The following is an 18,450-nucleotide window of genomic DNA, read 5'->3' as shown; positions in this document are numbered from 1 at the left end:
ACAAAAGGGGAACATGAAGAGGCTTTGTTGCTATTTACACTCTACATAAACTCTTACAGAATTAGTACTGGCAATGAAAAATAACAGAGGTGACTTTTGTTTGGGTATGATTTTGGCAATAGTATTGCAAGTGGCTTAACACAAGTGGCATTTGATGTGTGTGTTAGAATGTCTGCCAGTATGTATGTTAGTTACGGGAGATGGCGGGTCAAGGGACTGATTGGGCCACATGGCTTTACATGCTTCCCTGGCCAAAAGGTTCCAGTCCTCTCCTGAAGTCTGCTAAAGAGTGTGCTTGAACCTTGTTACCATCCTTTCAACCTGGTTTAATTCTGCTGAAAATCTGCATTTCCTTGCTTGTAATCATCATAATTAAGAACTGTCCAGGTTTGAGCCAGAGTCTGGAGTTTCCTCGGGTTTCTGGGTCGGTTTCTACTTTCTGCAGGCAGGGAAGCGATGTTTGTCAATGCCCACTTCTCTACCACTTCCCACCCTCTTATGGTTGTCAGAGGCTAGCCTTGTCACTAGGGTGACCACATCTGCCATGTTTTCCAGGACACATATTTTCTATATTGCTGACCAGCCCAGATAAAATGCTGCTCTGCAGGACGGGGGGTGTATATCTGACTAATTGGTTCCCTTAAATATGTCTATACATCCCACATACTGCAGGGCAGCATTTTATCGTGGCTGGTCAGCAATATAGAAAATATGTGTCCTGGAAAACATGGCAGATGTGGTCACCCTACTTGCCCTAAAATCTATTCCCAGATCCACTCCCCCAAAAGAGGTAGCCTACAATAGGAAGTTCCAAGATATGTCCATCATACAAATGAACATGTTTTGTATAGTTTTCTATATTTCACAATAACCAACTGTAGCATCTGTTCTCACTTGGTATTAGCAATCTGGTAGCGCTTTAAAAAAAACAGGATTTTTTTTTAAAATTGTGTTTATGGTGACAATAATGTTTTTGCATATTTTATAGATATACTTTCACACCCTCTTTGTTTCAGCTTGTTCTTTAACTATGTAAATGTAATACTTTTTACATAGAGATGGTTGTAAAAAAATTAATTTAAAGTCTACCTGTGCCATAATGCTGGATAAAATGATACCTCAATACATATGGTACAAGTCAGAGGTGAACTTGATATGCATCAGAAATTATATTTTGTGGAGCCTATGAATCTATTGTTTAAGTTGCCTTCTCTTTTGCTTCCTCAGAGATTCTAGTTCTCCCGATTTTGGTTGCATTTCTAGTTTTGATGTCTGTCATTATTCATGTCCTCATCTGGAAGATTAAGTCAAGGTTGCAAATTCCAGGTCAGTATTATTCCGTTCTTTGGTAAGAAGATCTATGAAAAAACACCACCTTGTGGAACTTATGCCAGTTCTCCATTATCCTTACTGTGGGTGCTACAACAAATGTAAAGGTACTCTTTAACTATATACTATGCGCAGCAAAAAATACAGAGACTTCAAATGGCATCAGATGCCCCTTGACTGAAGCCACTCATCGTTACTCAAGAGGCATCTGACATCATCCCAGTGTAGAACTGCCCTGTTTGGTCTGGTCGGAAGAGAGAAGATATAGCAGGCTGTGCAAACCAAGGAAACCTGCAAGTAAGGACACCCGTGGGAAACATCAGATATGTTTTCCTGCACACTGTTTTACCTAACACTTAGCTACTAATCACACAACACTAGGTACCCTAATAACTACGCAAACTATAACACCTAGGGAGAGTTCCCCTTTAAATAACTTCTACCACTTAGCATCAAATGTTGTCCTCTGTAGTCCCAGCCAAAAGCCCTAAAATCTATTCTAGGTATCTCTGAAAATTTCAAGAAAATAATTTTTCCACTTCCCAAACCACCCACACATATTGTATGTATGATACATTAAACCAAATTGACCTTTAAACATGTATATATATATATATATATGTGTGTGTTTTCCACTATGCTTCTGGTCCGAAGCGAATGTGTAGGAGCATGTGAGTGTTCTCATGAAAGATAAAACATCAAATTAATAACCTGCTGTTTGACAAAATGCATATAATGGACTAAAGTGGGAGGATTTTCTGGTTAATAATTATTTTAAATAGCATTAATAATGCTAATTTATTTTATTAAGTTTTGTCCAACTTGTGTGAGTTTGTTGCTGGATTTTTACCAAGTCTCATGGACACGCAGTTTAGTGGATGGATGTTCATTTCTGTGACTTGGCTGGATGAAGTTCCTAGTTTTATAAAAACTTGCAGGGGTGCAGTTATTTTGGATGTTCCTCTACCGTTATAATGCTATAATGTTACAAGTATTGTTGGCAACAGCATCCTATGGAGACTTTGCTGGCTAGGCGCAGTCATCCATTGTAAATGAAATTGGATATCTCCCTTATAGCCTACCAAATGTTCCTGTAGAAAGGAGGTCTGGGTACAACTATGATCCTCATCCAAAGAAGCCATGCTGATGTTTTGTTTTTCTGCGATTTCCAAGACATTGAAGAAAAGTGGTAGAAATATTTTTATGAAAATTCTCACAAAGCCTCACAGAAGGATCCTCTGAATTTTTCAATTGTTGTTTACATGTTCATACGTGCTTCCAACATCTTACTTCCCGGTGTGGAAGGACACTTTTATTTCAAGACAAATTCTGGGGGTGGTCTCACAGAGGTCTCCAGGTCCTTCCTCGCTAGAGTAGATATTGACCTTTTAACTAAACGTTAAACTAACTTTTAACTAATGTTCTTAAATTTGAAGGATGTTCACAACTGGGCACTAACATGATGGTTGATGTTCGGTATAGAGTTATGTTTCATTATTAGGGTTGAGTCCGTATATTGAGATTTCTAACCCAAATTGGGCAGCATATAACATTGACACATCAGAGATATAAGAGTACCATGTGAGCTTCTGTTATTTCACTTTTTTCTCTTTCTGTCTTCTTGAACTTAAATTTTAAATCCAGCAAGGGAAAATAGATAAAACAAATTAAATAAACTACACAGAAATTACTAGAAGCACTTGAATTTCCTGGTTGGACAGGATGATTTAAATTGATGGAAGACCTCAAAAGGAAAAAGTAGGAGAAACCCATTTTTATTTGGAAATTTGATTATGTCTAACTGTAATATCACAATTGCCATTTCCTAGGTGAACATCCTGATTGTAATATGATTATGGCCCAGAAATATGATATCGATTCCTGGAGCTGCCAATATCCAGAAGAAGAACACGGGGAAGTCACAATGGAGAAACCGTCAATATGCTAGTTGTGATATTTCAAAATGGAGATATGCTTTCTTTCCAGAAACCTAGACATTTTATTCTGTATTAAGCGTTACAATATATGGAATTGGCTGGTTGGAGTCAATACATTCAAAACCAAAGACACATAGAAGATTCTGATTCCGGTAGGAACGAACTTTGAATTGTACACATCTGCATATGATGTTTGCAAAAATAAATATTTTATACATTTTAGTGTGTAACTCAATATTTCCTAGATTCTAGAACATGCAATTTTAGGAAATAATTGTGATTATGTTTGATGGGTCAGTATATGGGCAGTCGCTGAGAATAAGTTGCAATGTAAGCTTGTGAATAAATCTATTTTTGTCTATAAATCTGTTTTTGTCTATCTTGGGTGGGCAGTCCCCATTCTTTATTGTATCTCATTTACAATAAAAACTGATAAAACCATACTGTTTTTCAGGTGTGTTTTTCTTAAATGATCTTTCATGATTCATCATGTTTTTTTTATTTACAGACGCAACATGCCTTCTCTACTTTCTTTCTGAAATGCATAATTCTATACACTTTTCTATCCAGTTAATTTTGCTGTTTGCTGTTTTGGATGGTTCATAAGAACTATGTTGAGCATTAGGCTGGGACCTTAGTACCAAGAATAAAGTAACACAAAATGTTGGAGAAACCAATAGTTTTATAAAACATCAAGATACATTAAATTGTTGTTCTCTATAAATGTGGGTGCTATTGTTAGAACATTTTATTGACTGATACAGCTTATTACTTAGAATGTGTACAGATCTGGTAACATGAAAATAGGATAGAGTTCATCTCTTAATGGAATGAGGCATATCCGCCATGGTTCCATAAATCAAACAATAATTGGGGAAGCATAGACACTGTCCTTAGGTAGTCTCCATTTGCAGGGGTCATACCTTGATCGAGACTTCTGTCTTCCATTTCTGTGTTTCTCAAAAACTGTCCCCAGAAAGTTATGTTGAAATGACTGCTATTGAATACTTTTAACGGTATTCATCATAGTCACTGGCATTATAGAAATGCCCATCATTCTGTGTGACATTTTATCTCAGACAAAACAAATTCATTTTGACGGCACTTGCTTTTCATTCCACCAAATACATGGTATACCTTCTTCTCCTTTGCCTGTATCTTTGTGGAAGCATAAAAAAATGTCCTAAGAATTTTTTTTGAAAGAAAGCTTACCTCAAGTAGATTACTTATAGAAGCTGACCTTATGGCAGGGGTGTCCAACCTGCGGCCCTCCAGCGGCTGCAGGACTACATCTCCCATAATGCTCTTTCAGCTAAGTGGCAGGCTGAGGAGTATGGCAGATGTAGTCTTGCAGCAGCTGGAGGGCCTCAGGTTGGCCAGACATGCACAAATAATAAAAAGCAGATTTTTCCATGTCATTGCATTATTTTATTGCACTTACGCCTAATACTCGTTTTAATCCACTTACAAATGACCATGTATGGTATTTTTCAGCCAGGATCACGTGAATGCACCGTGTTCTCTGACCTTGAAAGCCAGATAGTTGCTCAAATGTTCAAATTTTTTTTCGCTTCCCCTTTCTACTTGTGCCGTCTTCCTGGACAACGTTCTGAATGTCTGTTATTTTGATATACAGATAACGCTGCTTTTGTAGCAACTGACATCCTCAGTCTGTGCTTTAGTCAACGATACATCAGTAATTTCCAGTTTGACTTTACAAACCACACGAGCAGTGTATGTGTTTTTTCCCTTCTCGAAGGCTAACTTTTCTTCAGAACCCTTTCAAGAAATTTGCTTATCTTTTTATCTTTTTCTGTGTTTAGAAGGCACCGATGGTGGAGGGCGCAGGCTGATGGAACAACTGTCTTGCTCTGGCTGCAATAAAACATTATAATTATAAAAGATCAGACATGCACAAATACAGCGGCATGGCAACACTTGGCTCACAAGTACTAAAAACATTTTGATCTGTGCCTAATTCCTATCCCCTTTTTTATTGTGATAAAATATTTTGTATGTATGAATATGCCACATAGGTTCATGGCATTAGAACATAACTAAAGCATGTAGTTAAACGTATGTATTTAGAAATATGTTTGTATAAGTATAATACTTTGCCTTCCTGCTTTTTACACAACCAGTCTCCGCTGTAATCTCTAACTTTGTGGGAACAGTTTGGGGAAGACCCTTTTCTACTCCTGCATGACTGTGCCCCAGTGCACAAAGCAAGGTCCATAAAGACATGGTCGGATGAGTTTGGTGTGGAAGAACTTGGCTGCACAGAGCCCTGACTTCAACCCATTCAAATACTTTTGGGGTGAACTGGAATTGAGATTGCAAGCCAGGCCATATCACCCAACATCAGTGCCTGACCTCACAAATGCTCTAGTGGATGAATGGGCACAAATTCCCACAGGAACACTCTAAAATCTTGTGAAAACCCTTACCAGAAGAGTGGAAGCTGCTTTAGCTGCATATTAATGTCTATGTATTTAGAATGCAATGTCATAAAAGTCTCTGTTGGTGTAATTGTCAGGTGTCCCAGTTCTTAAACTCCATATGATGCATATATAAATGTACCTTTTGTAGATAGAATATCCATTTATTGTAATCCTCAGCAGTCAAATAAGAGATGACAATTGGTTCCATAAGATCACCTACAACACAAACAATCAAAAGTGTCTCAAAATGAACACTATGTAATGCTTTGCCTAAACACATCAATCTATTGGGTCATTAAATTATTGTTATTTGATTATCAGAGCAATAACCAATCTGTATGCTAAATGATAATGATTTAAATGGTTCTTGCAGTGGGTAGGCATCTTCTCTCATTAAGGAACTAGATATATTTTGGTATGTTATCAAGATACCTATTATTTATGAGCAACAATTTTTTTCATTTTATTTGCAGGTTTTTTTTTTGCTTGAATTTTATGGGCACCAAGGTAATTGTAACATGGTTAACAATTACCACATTTGCCAAGGAGTGTGTACGCTTGACATTACTGGCATGGCAACAAGCTGGCAGTAGCCGGATTTGAGCTTACGGGCAACGGGATGGAAGTCTAACACCTTAACCACAACTCCAAGCCAGGGATCGAGATACCTAATTAAGATACTTACATTTCACACATTGTATTTCCCAAGTTTTGCACCATGAAAAGTGCTAGCATATATCATGTTCCAAGCACATTGGTTATTGGAGATTGGTAATCAAAAAGGCACGATCACAAAATAAAAACAGATATGTTAACATGAATAGGAGGAAAAATGGCTTGTTAGGAATCAGGTCTTTTTTTATAAAATGTAATGTTTCTTCCATCTCCACTTTCTTATTTGACTACGATCACAATACCTTTGATTGAAATGTGTTATTTAGACCTTAAAATAAATAAGAATACATGAAAAATGAAAAAAAAATATATTCAATATTGTTGCCACAACAATAAATCAAGATTAAGATCTATGGGTTCGATTCAATCACCTGACTTAAGCTTTAATTGCAACCACGGTAGTAAATAAAATGCAGTTAGCAATTTAACAGCCTAACTAGCTAGCTAGGACGTTTAACCCATTCAGTGCTGGCACCCTTACTGTTTCAAGTCCTGCAAATAATAAACTTCGATCAACATTAATCACAAGAGATTCTTTCTCAGAAAACTCAAAGTAGAAACGTGCGTCTCATCTGATTAATGTTGATCTCAATGGTGGTTAAGTGGTTTTGCCGTTCTCAAAGTGCATGCTGTGGTGTGATTAGGTGATACGGCCGCTTCCTGTCAGATGTGTAACAGGACCCGGTCCTGTTAATTTAATGTTCCTGTTGATAAATGCCTTTTATTGTATTAATATTTATGTTGCTTCTGTAACTATATGGTAGAACTTTATATAATTGTAACTCTGTGTGTAGTTATGCCCCGTCTTCATACCTCTGTGTCTCACCTGTCCATGTTTGAATCTATTGGCCACTTCCATAGAAAACTCGCCCTTTATATCTGATGCCCCATTGACTATAGATAAAGACAAGCACACCAATTGGTGTCCTGTATGTTTACCCTTAATCACTTTGTCTTGTGTCACAAAAATCCAATGTTTTCACCAATAAACAGTATTCATTTTGGCATCTGATTGTGTCGTCTTGTTATTCTTGTGGCGAAGTTCGAGAAATTCTTTCCGCGAGCAGTACTGTACTACTTCTACTAAAAATTGAAGGGCTTTGGTAGTGCTAATTAAAATGAAAGACACCTGAAAAAAATGCTATATAATGGTGGCAAGTAGGGCAGTACAGTTTTAATCATATGCAAGCTGCAGTCTCTGGGTGAAATATATACGTTTATTAGTATTATCATGAGGTTTCCTAATATAAAACAATTTAAAAGGTAATACCATAACATTTTCAGATTTCTCTACTAGAGACCATAGTCACAGGACACTCTAATCCACCTTAAACCAGCTGCTAATAAGGGAAGTTTTCCTCAGCTTTTTCATGAGAATGAAGAACTTGGTGTTACTTTTTTATCTTCTTCTGTGGCATTGAAACTAGATATTATGACTAATCGCAATACAGAGTGATGCAAGAAACAAACATAAACATAAATAGTTATTTACTGATAAAATCAGGTCAATGACAACGGGTCCTCATCTTCAGCCCAGGGAAAGGAGTCACCCAAATAAAATAGGAAAAAATAGCCTGACAAAAATAGATAAAAAAAAAAAACAGATGCAAAAAACTCTCTGTGCACGATGGCAGCAGATTATTAATGGGATGGGGGTGAGGAGAGTCAAAAGCACCCCCTCCCTGTTTAGAGGGGACCCTCAAATCCCCTTGAAACCAACCTAGGAGTGTGGGGTACAAAAGTTTTTAAGTGATTTTCTGTAAGTGCAAGTGTCAGTTGGATATTTTTCGGCTTTTTTGCCAACTCAAATGGACTTGCAAGTAATTAAACTAACCTTAAAAGTTTGGACTTTTATCATCAATTACTTTTTATCATTTTGCATTCATAGAATACATAATGCCAGAATACCCACCTGTGATAAGAAACTCCAGTCTCCCGTTATACACTATGCTTTCCTTGACACGAATTGCATTTAATGGAAGTGTACCCTAAAAATATTTAAAAAAAGACATAAAATCCAGGCACTACTTATTCACTTTGCTATAAGAGTCATAATTCCAAGATCAACAGCATTAACGATTTAGTCACATATTTTTTCTTTGTTAATTTATCTGGACTAGATTAATTCTACCATTTGGTTTTGTCACACAGGGGCTACGACGGAAAAAATATTTTCAAACATTTCTTTGTTATTTTAAACTATTTAAACATGACAAACCTGTAATATATTATTTAAAGAAGTAGTAGTACAATAGAGGTCATACCCTAAAACTAGAGGGTCAGAGACTCCATTTCAATGCCAAAAGAAGCTTTACTTTACTGAGATGTGGTAGCCAGAGGGACTATCCTTCAAGCAGAAGCAGTAGAGGTCAGCATGCGTGGGGTAGAGATATGGGTATACCGAATGTAATGCAAATTAAAAAAATGTTTTTACAGCAGGAAAGAAGAAAATAGGACAGAATGATTCCTATCTACTACCCTCTCAGTAAAGTTAACACTTCCGTACATTAGTTTTAGATTATGACCTCCAGTTCTAACATTTCTTTTCATGTTAACAATACCTTTGGTGAGGCTTAACAAAAGATATGTAAAGTGGCATAACAATCCCTTCTTTCCGCCATTTCTGTCTCCATCGATACAACCCAGCACCTTGCTTGCCTTTTCCAACACTTTGTTGCACTGCTTGCTTAGCTTTAAATCTTCAGAAATAATTACTCATAAGTCTCTGTTTTCTGTGGTACTGTGCTTTCTGTGACAGCACAGTACTCGTAGTACTATATTTTGTCTTTGTGTTTTTTGGGTTATATATGAAGAACATTTCTGGTGTGGTAAGGCCATAGAAACTAAAGGAATGGTATGGTGATTGTTATACATTTATCATTTTGCACCAGAATTGCCCTTGATGTATAACTTCAATTTAACTGTAAGACTACTTTGCTTATGCATGCAATAAGGTTTTTAAGCATTGTACATTGTTCTTCCCTGATGTTCTATCAACTTTCCAAAGTATTAAAGAATGTTTTGTAAACAGTCTTCATGCAGTGGACTGGTACCAGCTTCATAAGAACCAATGGGATGTGCTTTTACAGGAGGACTCGAGTTGGACACTCACATGATGTGTCACAGTTGTTTTCTTAGCATCTAAAGAGAGGAACACCAAGTCATCAGGAAACAGAACCAGAAGTCGATCTTCAAAGTCCTGCAGAGTAGAAAACACAAGAGCATCTTAGAAATAATATTACTGTATCCGATTTTACTACCTTGCACTATATATATATATATATATATATATATATATATATATATATATATATATATATATATATATATATATATATATATATATACATATGTGTATGAAAATGACTCACTGGCATACTTGGGATCTACCAACGACTGGCTACCTGAATTTCTCCCTCTTCCAAGGAAGTGCCATCAGGAGGGAGTGGTGCTAGTCATTCATGAGGGTGAGGAAAGCCATATGAGGACCATGGTAACCCAGGCAAGGGGCAAGGTTATTCAAGGGCAAGGCCCAGATAGCATTAAGTGGGTTAAGAGAGAAGGGGGAAATGGTCAGAAAGTGGGTGTGGCTACATGCTCAGAGAAAGAAGAGAGTGACCCAGAGAAACAGCACTTCACCCAGAGACTCCAGGGCAAACTCAGAGAATTCCCGGGTAGGGTGACTGGTACACCCATTCTGATTTAGTTAGGTGGCTGATATGAGATGTGGGTTGCATACCGCATCTATGGCGTGAGCCACCCGTGCTGCAGACAAGAAAATGGCAGTGCCCAGGTGCTGGATTGCTTTGCCTTCCCACTTCTGGATGGGGCAATGCATTAAATATTTAATTAGTTCTTTCTTTTTCCACAATTTGTCACATGGCACCTTCACAGATAAAGCAAAACAAAATATTACAATTACTATTTACATCACCTATATTACAAACATATAATAATATTTCCTAATAGTTTGTATGTTCATAAAAGCAGGACCCTCCTTCGGTACCAGTGACTATTGGTGTTCCTGTTATTAGTAAGGTTTGTATCTTGTTTATTTTATTATGCTGGCAATGTACAAATAATATATAACGTCTGTTAGGAGCTAGACCTGATATCAAGTGGTGGAATTTAATAGCTGTGGTATTGACAGAGCTGCATATAGTGTATTATGTGCATATATTTTTAAACCTATAACACAATGGTCTAATGATCATAAAACATACAGGAACAGAAAGTGAAGCGATTACAGAGCATACGAACCTAAGAAAGGGATAAAAATAAATGTTAATGATACAAAATAGAGCTATACTACCCTTACAAGTGATACCATAAACTAGTATTTGACATGTTTTAGTTCTATAAAGACCATTTATCGTGTTTTTTTGGTTGAATAGGGGGGATAGTGCCCCCATTCACTCTCACTCACTCTCTCACATTCTCATTCTAGCTCACTCTCTCCTGCTCTCTAAATGTTTCCCAACCTTTTCTGCCGACCTTTTTCGCTTCTGCCGACCACTTCTGCCGAGCACTTCTGCTTCCGCGTCTTCTTCTGCATCTTCTATCTTCTCCCTTCTCTTCTCCTATTTTCAATCTTCAATTCTTAATCTTCTTTCTTTGTCCACATCTGCGTAGACATTACCTGGCAACGTCCACCAATATGGTGACACTGCAGTGACGTCCTCCGCGATCCTCCGATCGAGGGAGAGGATGTCACTGCAAGCACCACCATATTGCCCTCAGGTGAACTGAGCACATTATGGCGGTGCTGCAATGACACCAACTTCTTCAATTGGAGGAGAGGATGTCACCACAAGCGCCGGCATTTGATTGTGGAGGACGCCACCGCAGCACTGACATTTTGGAGGAAGATGCCGGGTTATGTCGGCGGAGATGTGGGTGATAAAAGAAGATTAAGGATTGAAGATTGAATAGGAGGGAAAACAATATAGTGCACTACTAAATGCTAAATTAATACAGACTCACCAGGTAGGGTAAAATGCTAATGTTTGGTGAAATGGGGGGACAATGAGTATTGGCTTCCTGAATGTGGTGTTGAAGAGTGCCCATCCAAAGATTTCTTTCACTGGAGCTAAGGCAGGACAGCTGACGAGGTTCTATCATTGGACCTGTTAGGGCAGAAGTGAATTTGGCACAAATTATATAAAGAGTAAACCATAGCACAGTAGCCATGATAATAAGGTTTCTCATCAATGTGTGCAACCTTTGGGTAGGACTATAGATATTATAGTTATTATTTACCAATACAGACTTCTGATTTATACAACATGTTGTGCACCATAGGTTAGTAAACTAATGTTATACTTACCGCTGATTTGCAGTGTATGTCCCGTACTTGCATTAGCGCAAACCACACTCATTCCAGAAAGAGGTAGGAGGCCCTGTAGAGAAGGTAGATAGTATTTAAATAGATAGAAAATGAGGTACTTCTGGTGATTGGTAGCAAGTCACATGGCTGAAGGTGAAAATAGAAAAAGATATTAAGTAGTAAGTGTTAAACACTCAAGTGATGCGCATACTATAGTGAGTTAGTTTCCCTTTAAAAAGATCTCGTTAAAGTTCAATGCAGAATCTTTAGCTTTTTAGGTAACCGTTATATAGGAGAAAATACTGAAAAATAGTTCATAGTGTAGAAAGCACACAAATAGATCACAATTTTCAACCCACCATAAGTATACAGAATTGTTGGCCAGATTCTATTCAGATACAGATATGTATTTGTATGAGCGATAGTGGTTCCTATCATGCATCAATGAGATCTAATGAGATTGGAAAAGCTGTATGCAGATGGAAGATTCAGCCTCATGCATTCTAACACTATCATGTGGTATCAAAAGCCGAAGACATATGCAAAAAATAGATAATAATCAATAGATCAATAATTTATCCCATATTGCCATAACTGCTTCATTTTTGTATGCCATTGTACTGCAGATGTATTTATTTACCTGGTAAATAAATCTTCTTTCGTAGTGATCCATGGTCAAAATAAGTAAATGGAAAGGGAACAACACCAAAAAGCACTCAAATATCTCCTGTAGAGAAAAAATTGTGGCATAAGCACACGTACTGTGTCGGTTCTATGGTGACAACCGGTTTGATATAAAGAATAAAAATATGTTCTAAAAGTGCAGATCGTGAAAACAAATGGTACACTGTATGTCATTGTATCTGGATACACAAGCAAACCAGACATTTACAGCCAATTAGTCCAAATACAGAAACAATATTGCTAATTTAATGGGTGTCCTAGTAAAGTAAGGGGCCACCCAAAAAATAAATGTCACTAGTTACCTGTGTTTGATTCATCTGCATGACAGCTAACGAAGACATGACAATATGTCCATATGTTTGAATATCCTGACCTTCCCAGCCTCGGATAGGCTCCAATAAAATCATGCAGTTTAAGTCATTGTGAGATTTTCCCCAAAACAGTGCCTTAGGAATAAAAAAATAAATAGAATAACAAAAGCTATTAGTATAAGATTATTATGAGAGCTCATCTTTGAGTTGTTGAAGCACAGCCTTAAATTAAGAAATATTAACTTTGCACCCAAAGCTTTGGGCTGTTGGGCAAATCATTATATATTGATATTCTGGTGTAAGTGTGAGAGGGAGTGTGTATGCTTGTGTTAGTATGTGTGTAAGTGTGGGTGCTGTGTTAGTTACTGGGCAAGTCAAAAAGTCGGGTTGGGGCACTCAGCTGTGCCTGCCCTCACTGTTAATAACTCATCACAAACGAATCTATTGAAGTAAAAATTGCCTAAAAATTTACTTTAACATTTTTAAAAACTGAAATAAACCTGAAAATGTCTTACCTTTTGGTTAAGTTTATCCACTAAACAAGTGTGAATATTTCCAGACGTCAGAATCTGTTGAGAAGTATATATATATATATATATATATAGGTATATTAGCACCATATGCTATTAGTTATAGTTTCACAACAGATGTGTTTCACATATTTTGCTGCATACTGTTATAATTGTACGTGAAAAAGCAGAAGGGACACGTGTTAACATTCTTTACTCTGCCATATTTAATTCATGTTAAGTACAATTTCGTAATTGATCATTTTTATATAAATATGTAGAATATTTTTATATTTTGGCCAACTGGTCCTTTCAGTCATCACATACGGACTCCACATATGACTCATCCCATATGTATCAACTCATACTTATCATAGGTTATGTCAGGGCTGGACTGGTAATGACTAAGAAGCCCTGGCATTTTGAGGCCAGCCAACGCCAAATGGTATAAGTCCAGGCGCCACTGGATATCCACAGACGCACATTATGTTTTTAGACCTATTGCAGTGTTCGGCCGCACGTTGCAGGACCTGATCTGCTTCTGGTATCAGTAGGGATGCATGCCTGTTTGCCACTCAGATAGCCTGTCCAGGCCTTGGTTATATATCTGCTTCCTAATCTTAGTGGATTGGAAAGTACGTAATGGTATGGGGTCACTTCTGCCCAAGTGGTGTAAACCTTTTTATGTGATGTTTAGGTGATGGTGACCTATGTTTAAAGGATAAACTTAGGTCCTCGTGGTAGGTTACAGCTCTTTGAAGCTTCAATATATAGTGATTGTTTAGGGTTCCTGACAGAGAAAATATTTTGCTATTGCTTCTGGTTTATGTAGAGAAATAGAGATTTTTGAAACAGTGATCACACTATAGAGAACTATGATTCACATAGTATTGCCTATATTTTGTTGTAGTTGCTCATATTTTGATTTAATTATTTAGTTAATTCTCAGAGCAACATTGTTTTTTAATACTTACTGTCCCAGTGCATTCTTGGTGAAAATAGGTAGATCCTCCACTTGGCACCGCGGTAGATGGAGACCCAATGGATGACTGTTTCCTAGAAAATGAGTTTTTAAACTTTGATAACTGCATCAAGAGAATGTTCAGTCCCTATATCAGAATGAGAAATTCCCTAAATTCCGTCAGCCATTTTTAAATTTTGACTGACCCATTTTACCAGGTGGCCATGTGTTCCAGAAGTCATACTGCCTGGACAAGCTCAGAATGTAAACCAAGCCCAAACGCTTGACCTAACATGTCCAATCGGCAACGGCCCTATCTTTTTATCTTAGACCTCTAAGTTCTGCAACTTGTATTTAAATGACTAACATGGTTCGTCCTCAATAATTGTACGTTATTTTATTTGAAATATTAGGTCAAGTTCTGTGGTCTGATTTGAAGAAAATTGCCCACCTGCACACTTTTTTTTTAACCAAAAAAGACACAATATCTCACCTTAATAAAAACCTTTAACTCAGTGTCTTATTCATTTGTTGTTCGAACTCTGGGAACTCTGGCCTCTAAAATGTCTCCTTGTGCTATGCTGGAAGTTGTATATATATATATATATATATATATATATATATATATATATATATATATATATATATATATATCTTATTTGCATATTTTCATGTAGAATTTTTATTGTATTGGAACCTGTACAGAGGGCCGGATTGACCAATGGACACATCATTGATTAGCCTCCATCCTGTAGTAGACTTAAATGACATGCATTAGCCTGAGCTGCCCCTCTGCTGCCATAACCTGGGCTGCCTGTGATCTCTGGATTAACGCGAGGGGCTGTCAGACATTACCGGAGAGAAGGGGCTCTACAGCAGGCCTGGATATTATCCAGGCCTGGATATTAATCCAGTGCGGACCTGCAACCAGCCGGGTAGAGCCGGGCTTAAGGTGACAGATGGGCTCTGATTGGCTGTTCAACCTCCTTCCTGTTCCTTTCCCTCCGTGTTACATAGGCTTGTGTGCCCAGTCACAGGCTGCGCAGGGGCTTATACCGGGCTGGTGAGAGGACTGCAACCCCCAGACAACAACGAAGTGTCTTGAAGTGCAAAGTCCCATAGCAGCTCTAGGTCAGTTTGGAGGATTTTAAGTGCTTCATTGTTCTAGCACCTGTGTTGTGTGGTAATAGTATGTTTTGGCCTGCATTATATTAATAATATTGTAGCATGGATATTGTGTTAATATGAACAGGCTGTGGCATCCTCAACCAATGTAGGGGAATCCACAATAAGCAGTTTTTTTAAATTATGCTTTATTTGTGGTGATGTGGAAATATAGTTAGGCCTAAGAAAAGCCAGGCCCTTTTTGTGTAAGTGCTCCAGGGCACCAAGTTGCTTAATCGGGCCTTGACTGTGCATTTTGATTTAAGGGCAGTTTTTTTTTAGACTTGCCTATATATTTTTTCTTTTTATGATGAAACTACATTAATATACATCAAAAAGGTCTGAACTATCATCTAAACGGTAATACTATTCACTAGAATGGAAGTACATGTGAGTTGGCGAAAAATGCGCGGTTGCTGTAGAGTAAAGTCTGACACTCAACTGTCATACACTCGACTTCAAAAGAGTGGAGTTGATGCAATTTGAATTCTTTTATTATTTAAAAAATAGTAGTTAAACTATTATTTTTTTAAAATGCTGTTAGAAAACTCAAAATGACTGACCCCCTTTACCCCCACCCCATGTGTGGTTGGGGTAATATATCAACCTTGGGAGAATACAACCCATTGACCCCTTAGTGACCCCTCAAGGTTATGAAAAGCAGAAAGGTCACCCTGAGCCTCCCCCACAGGCATGGGATAGGGGGTTACAAGTAAGAAATATACCCCTTGGGGCATAGATTGTGTATAGATTTAATTATTTTACTTCATGCAAATTGGTGAATGAAAGTAGATCAAATTCTACTTATGTCTCCATTAATTATTTCTCTGACTGCCTGTACTAATAGCGGCATATGACTTGCACATGCTCAGTAACACTCCCAATAAAGTCAATAGGAATTGTGTTCCCACTGAAATCACTGGGAGTAGTAGCAGCCAAAGCATCAGCGTTCAGATAACATATGCGTGATTGGCTGCTGCTATTACCATTGACTAGCATAGGAGTGCTACTGAGCATGTGCAGAGAGTGTATTGAAGAATATTTCCTGTATTCACTAGAGACAGGCCTGGGGTGGTTTTATTTGACACTGAAGTATCTAACTCCAGTGACTAAGGAATGGCTGCACTGATTTACATGCTGGAAAAAGCATTGGAGTCCATCCAATGAATGCATTTTATGGAGAAGCAAGGTCATGCCCCAGTGAGTTTCCCAAGCATGAAGGGGTGAAATTGTGGGCATGCCATTGTACAGTGCTGTGGAATATCATGGTGCTATATAAAACAATATAATAATAATAATAATAATGTCATTACTATTCACTACAAAATAAAAGACAAGTCCTGCATAGCCTATGTCTGAAACTGAGACTTTTAGTGTACCTTTAGCACAAGTGCAAATCATCACCTGACTGGTGCCGTATAAGTGACACTTTGATTTGACCGCATAAAACCCTTTTCCCATTTAAACTCCTTGTGTCCTTCTTTCCTCCCCTGGTGTCTTTCTTTTCTAAGACCTCAGAAAGGTTAGTGGCTATACCTAGTGAATACCCCAGTTCTGTGGCTACTCTTGGGCCAGCTTTGTGTTTCTTACTATTCTAGGGTCTCAAGAAAGGTATCTCCCTTATAAGATGCGGTTGGTGTTTCTTGTAGGGTTTCTATATCAATATGTGTCACTTTGGTTACAAATTTGCTGATTTACTATATGTGTATGAGAATTAGTATATATATCTAATATATAATATGGAATATATCTGTAACCGCAGAGCGTTGTTCGGTGACATTTAATGGCGCCTACAGATGAAGTCAAGCTATAGTTTGTGATTTAGCCACCACACCATTGTAGTCGCGAGGACAATAAGCTTGATGTTAATATAAGCTGTTAATGGATCTGTGATAACACATAATGTCAGTGTATATGTATACAGTGTACACTGTGTTGCTGCTTAGAAATGCATTGTATGCGTGAAGCGTAAAGGCTGAAAAGTGAACGATTTAGGCAAAAAAACGGCGATGCTTTTCTTGTTATGGGATGGATAAATAAATAATGTAAATAATTATTGAAGAGAAACATTTTGGCTTGTTTATCATTGGGCTATGGGCGTACTATTCTGCGTGGTATATGTAATTCTAGACAGAGAAAAGGGGAAATTCTACGCACTATAACTCTTGCAAATTTGGACGGACAGTCAGATAACTTACTTGCTCTCTCCTATCCGTAGCAATTCAACTTCTTCATGTATATCATCTTTAGCGTTGGCACCCCTGGCTGTCACACTGCAGCAGCCCATTCTAGGACAGTTGTGTCACATTACTCTAAATGTTCATGCGCCGTCACCATACATTAAAGAAGCAAAAAATCAAGGGAGATGGACCCCCACATCCTTCCTTTAACAAACCAGAGGACCTTTTCTTTCTGTATACAGGAGAAGGTGGACACGTTCAATACACTCAGATATCAGAAACCGGTAGTGTGAAAATGCAGAAAGCTTCCTGTTAGGTTAAAGCATGTTTCTGTTTCCTGCAAAAAAAGAGATGACCTGGGGGGTTGGGATGTTTCAGCAAGATTCTCGGTTTCAGGGAAAAAAAAGTTTAAGCAGAGTGAAAAGGGGTATAAAGAAAGAAAGGATGCAGACAAAAGAGAGACTGAAAGGAGTTTAACCCTTCTAAGGCTGCTCAAAAACCTTAGGAAAAATGAACGCACTATTCCGTATACGTTAAAGCTACCTCTGAGTTGTCTAAGATATGCCCCAATTCCATTGAAATGCATCATCATTTTCCTGTAGGTATCTAATGATAGAACGGAATTATAACAAATCAGGAATTTACCGCTAGAATACACTTGAATACAGAACAATATAATTCTAAATATATCATAAAATATATAATAGTATAAAACCTTACAGAAAAGTGTATGTAAAAGCAACAAAGTACAATATTCTTCTGAGGAGGACTGGCATGAGGGCAGGGGGCAATAGTCCCATGGGCTATTCTTTGGGCGACTAACTGAAGCCTCAAAACCACATTATTATTTTGTGTTGCACATATCAGTTACTCACTTATTATTTGGGTGCGCAGACACTTGTGTGGTTTTGATTGTATTTAATTTGGAACATT

The 18,450-nt window shown here is 37.7% G+C and overlaps 1 protein-coding gene across 1 annotated transcript; it reads right to left on the bottom strand.

Moving 5' to 3' along the window:
• Positions 1-4,843: 4,843 nt before the first annotated feature.
• LOC128470138 (probable pleckstrin homology domain-containing family N member 1) lies at positions 4,844-17,783 on the bottom strand. Its single transcript, XM_053451969.1, has 12 exons — positions 17,536-17,783; positions 14,187-14,268; positions 13,219-13,272; positions 12,695-12,838; positions 12,349-12,435; positions 11,709-11,781; positions 11,366-11,508; positions 10,122-10,268; positions 9,495-9,581; positions 8,295-8,370; positions 5,847-5,923; positions 4,844-5,141 (listed from the first exon to the last, which is right to left on the bottom strand). The coding sequence occupies exons 1-12, from the start codon at positions 17,622-17,624 to the stop codon at positions 5,070-5,072; spliced, it is 1,131 nt and encodes a 376-aa protein (XP_053307944.1). The 5' UTR covers positions 17,625-17,783; the 3' UTR covers positions 4,844-5,069.
• Positions 17,784-18,450: the final 667 nt, after the last annotated feature.

Source organism: Spea bombifrons, chromosome 12, assembly GCF_027358695.1.
Source record: "Spea bombifrons isolate aSpeBom1 chromosome 12, aSpeBom1.2.pri, whole genome shotgun sequence".
Lineage (NCBI taxonomy): Eukaryota > Metazoa > Chordata > Amphibia > Anura > Pelobatidae > Spea > Spea bombifrons.
The sequence above is the reverse complement of the archived record's forward strand: the minus strand, read 5'-3'. Positions and strand labels throughout refer to the sequence as shown.

Bases quoted from the DNA above. Each gene is read 5' to 3' on its own strand.
- LOC128470138 (XM_053451969.1), bottom strand. From the start codon at position 17,624: ATGGGCTGCTGCAGTGTGACAGCCAGGGGTGCCAACGCTAAAGATGAT. The intron at 12,839-13,218 runs GTAAGACATTTT...TTTATTCCTAAG, and splicing joins TGGATAAACTTAACCAAAAG to GCACTGTTTTGGGGAAAATC. The intron at 5,142-5,846 runs GTACATTTATAT...GTTTTATTGCAG, and splicing joins GGATATTCTATCTACAAAAG to CCAGAGCAAGACAGTTGTTC.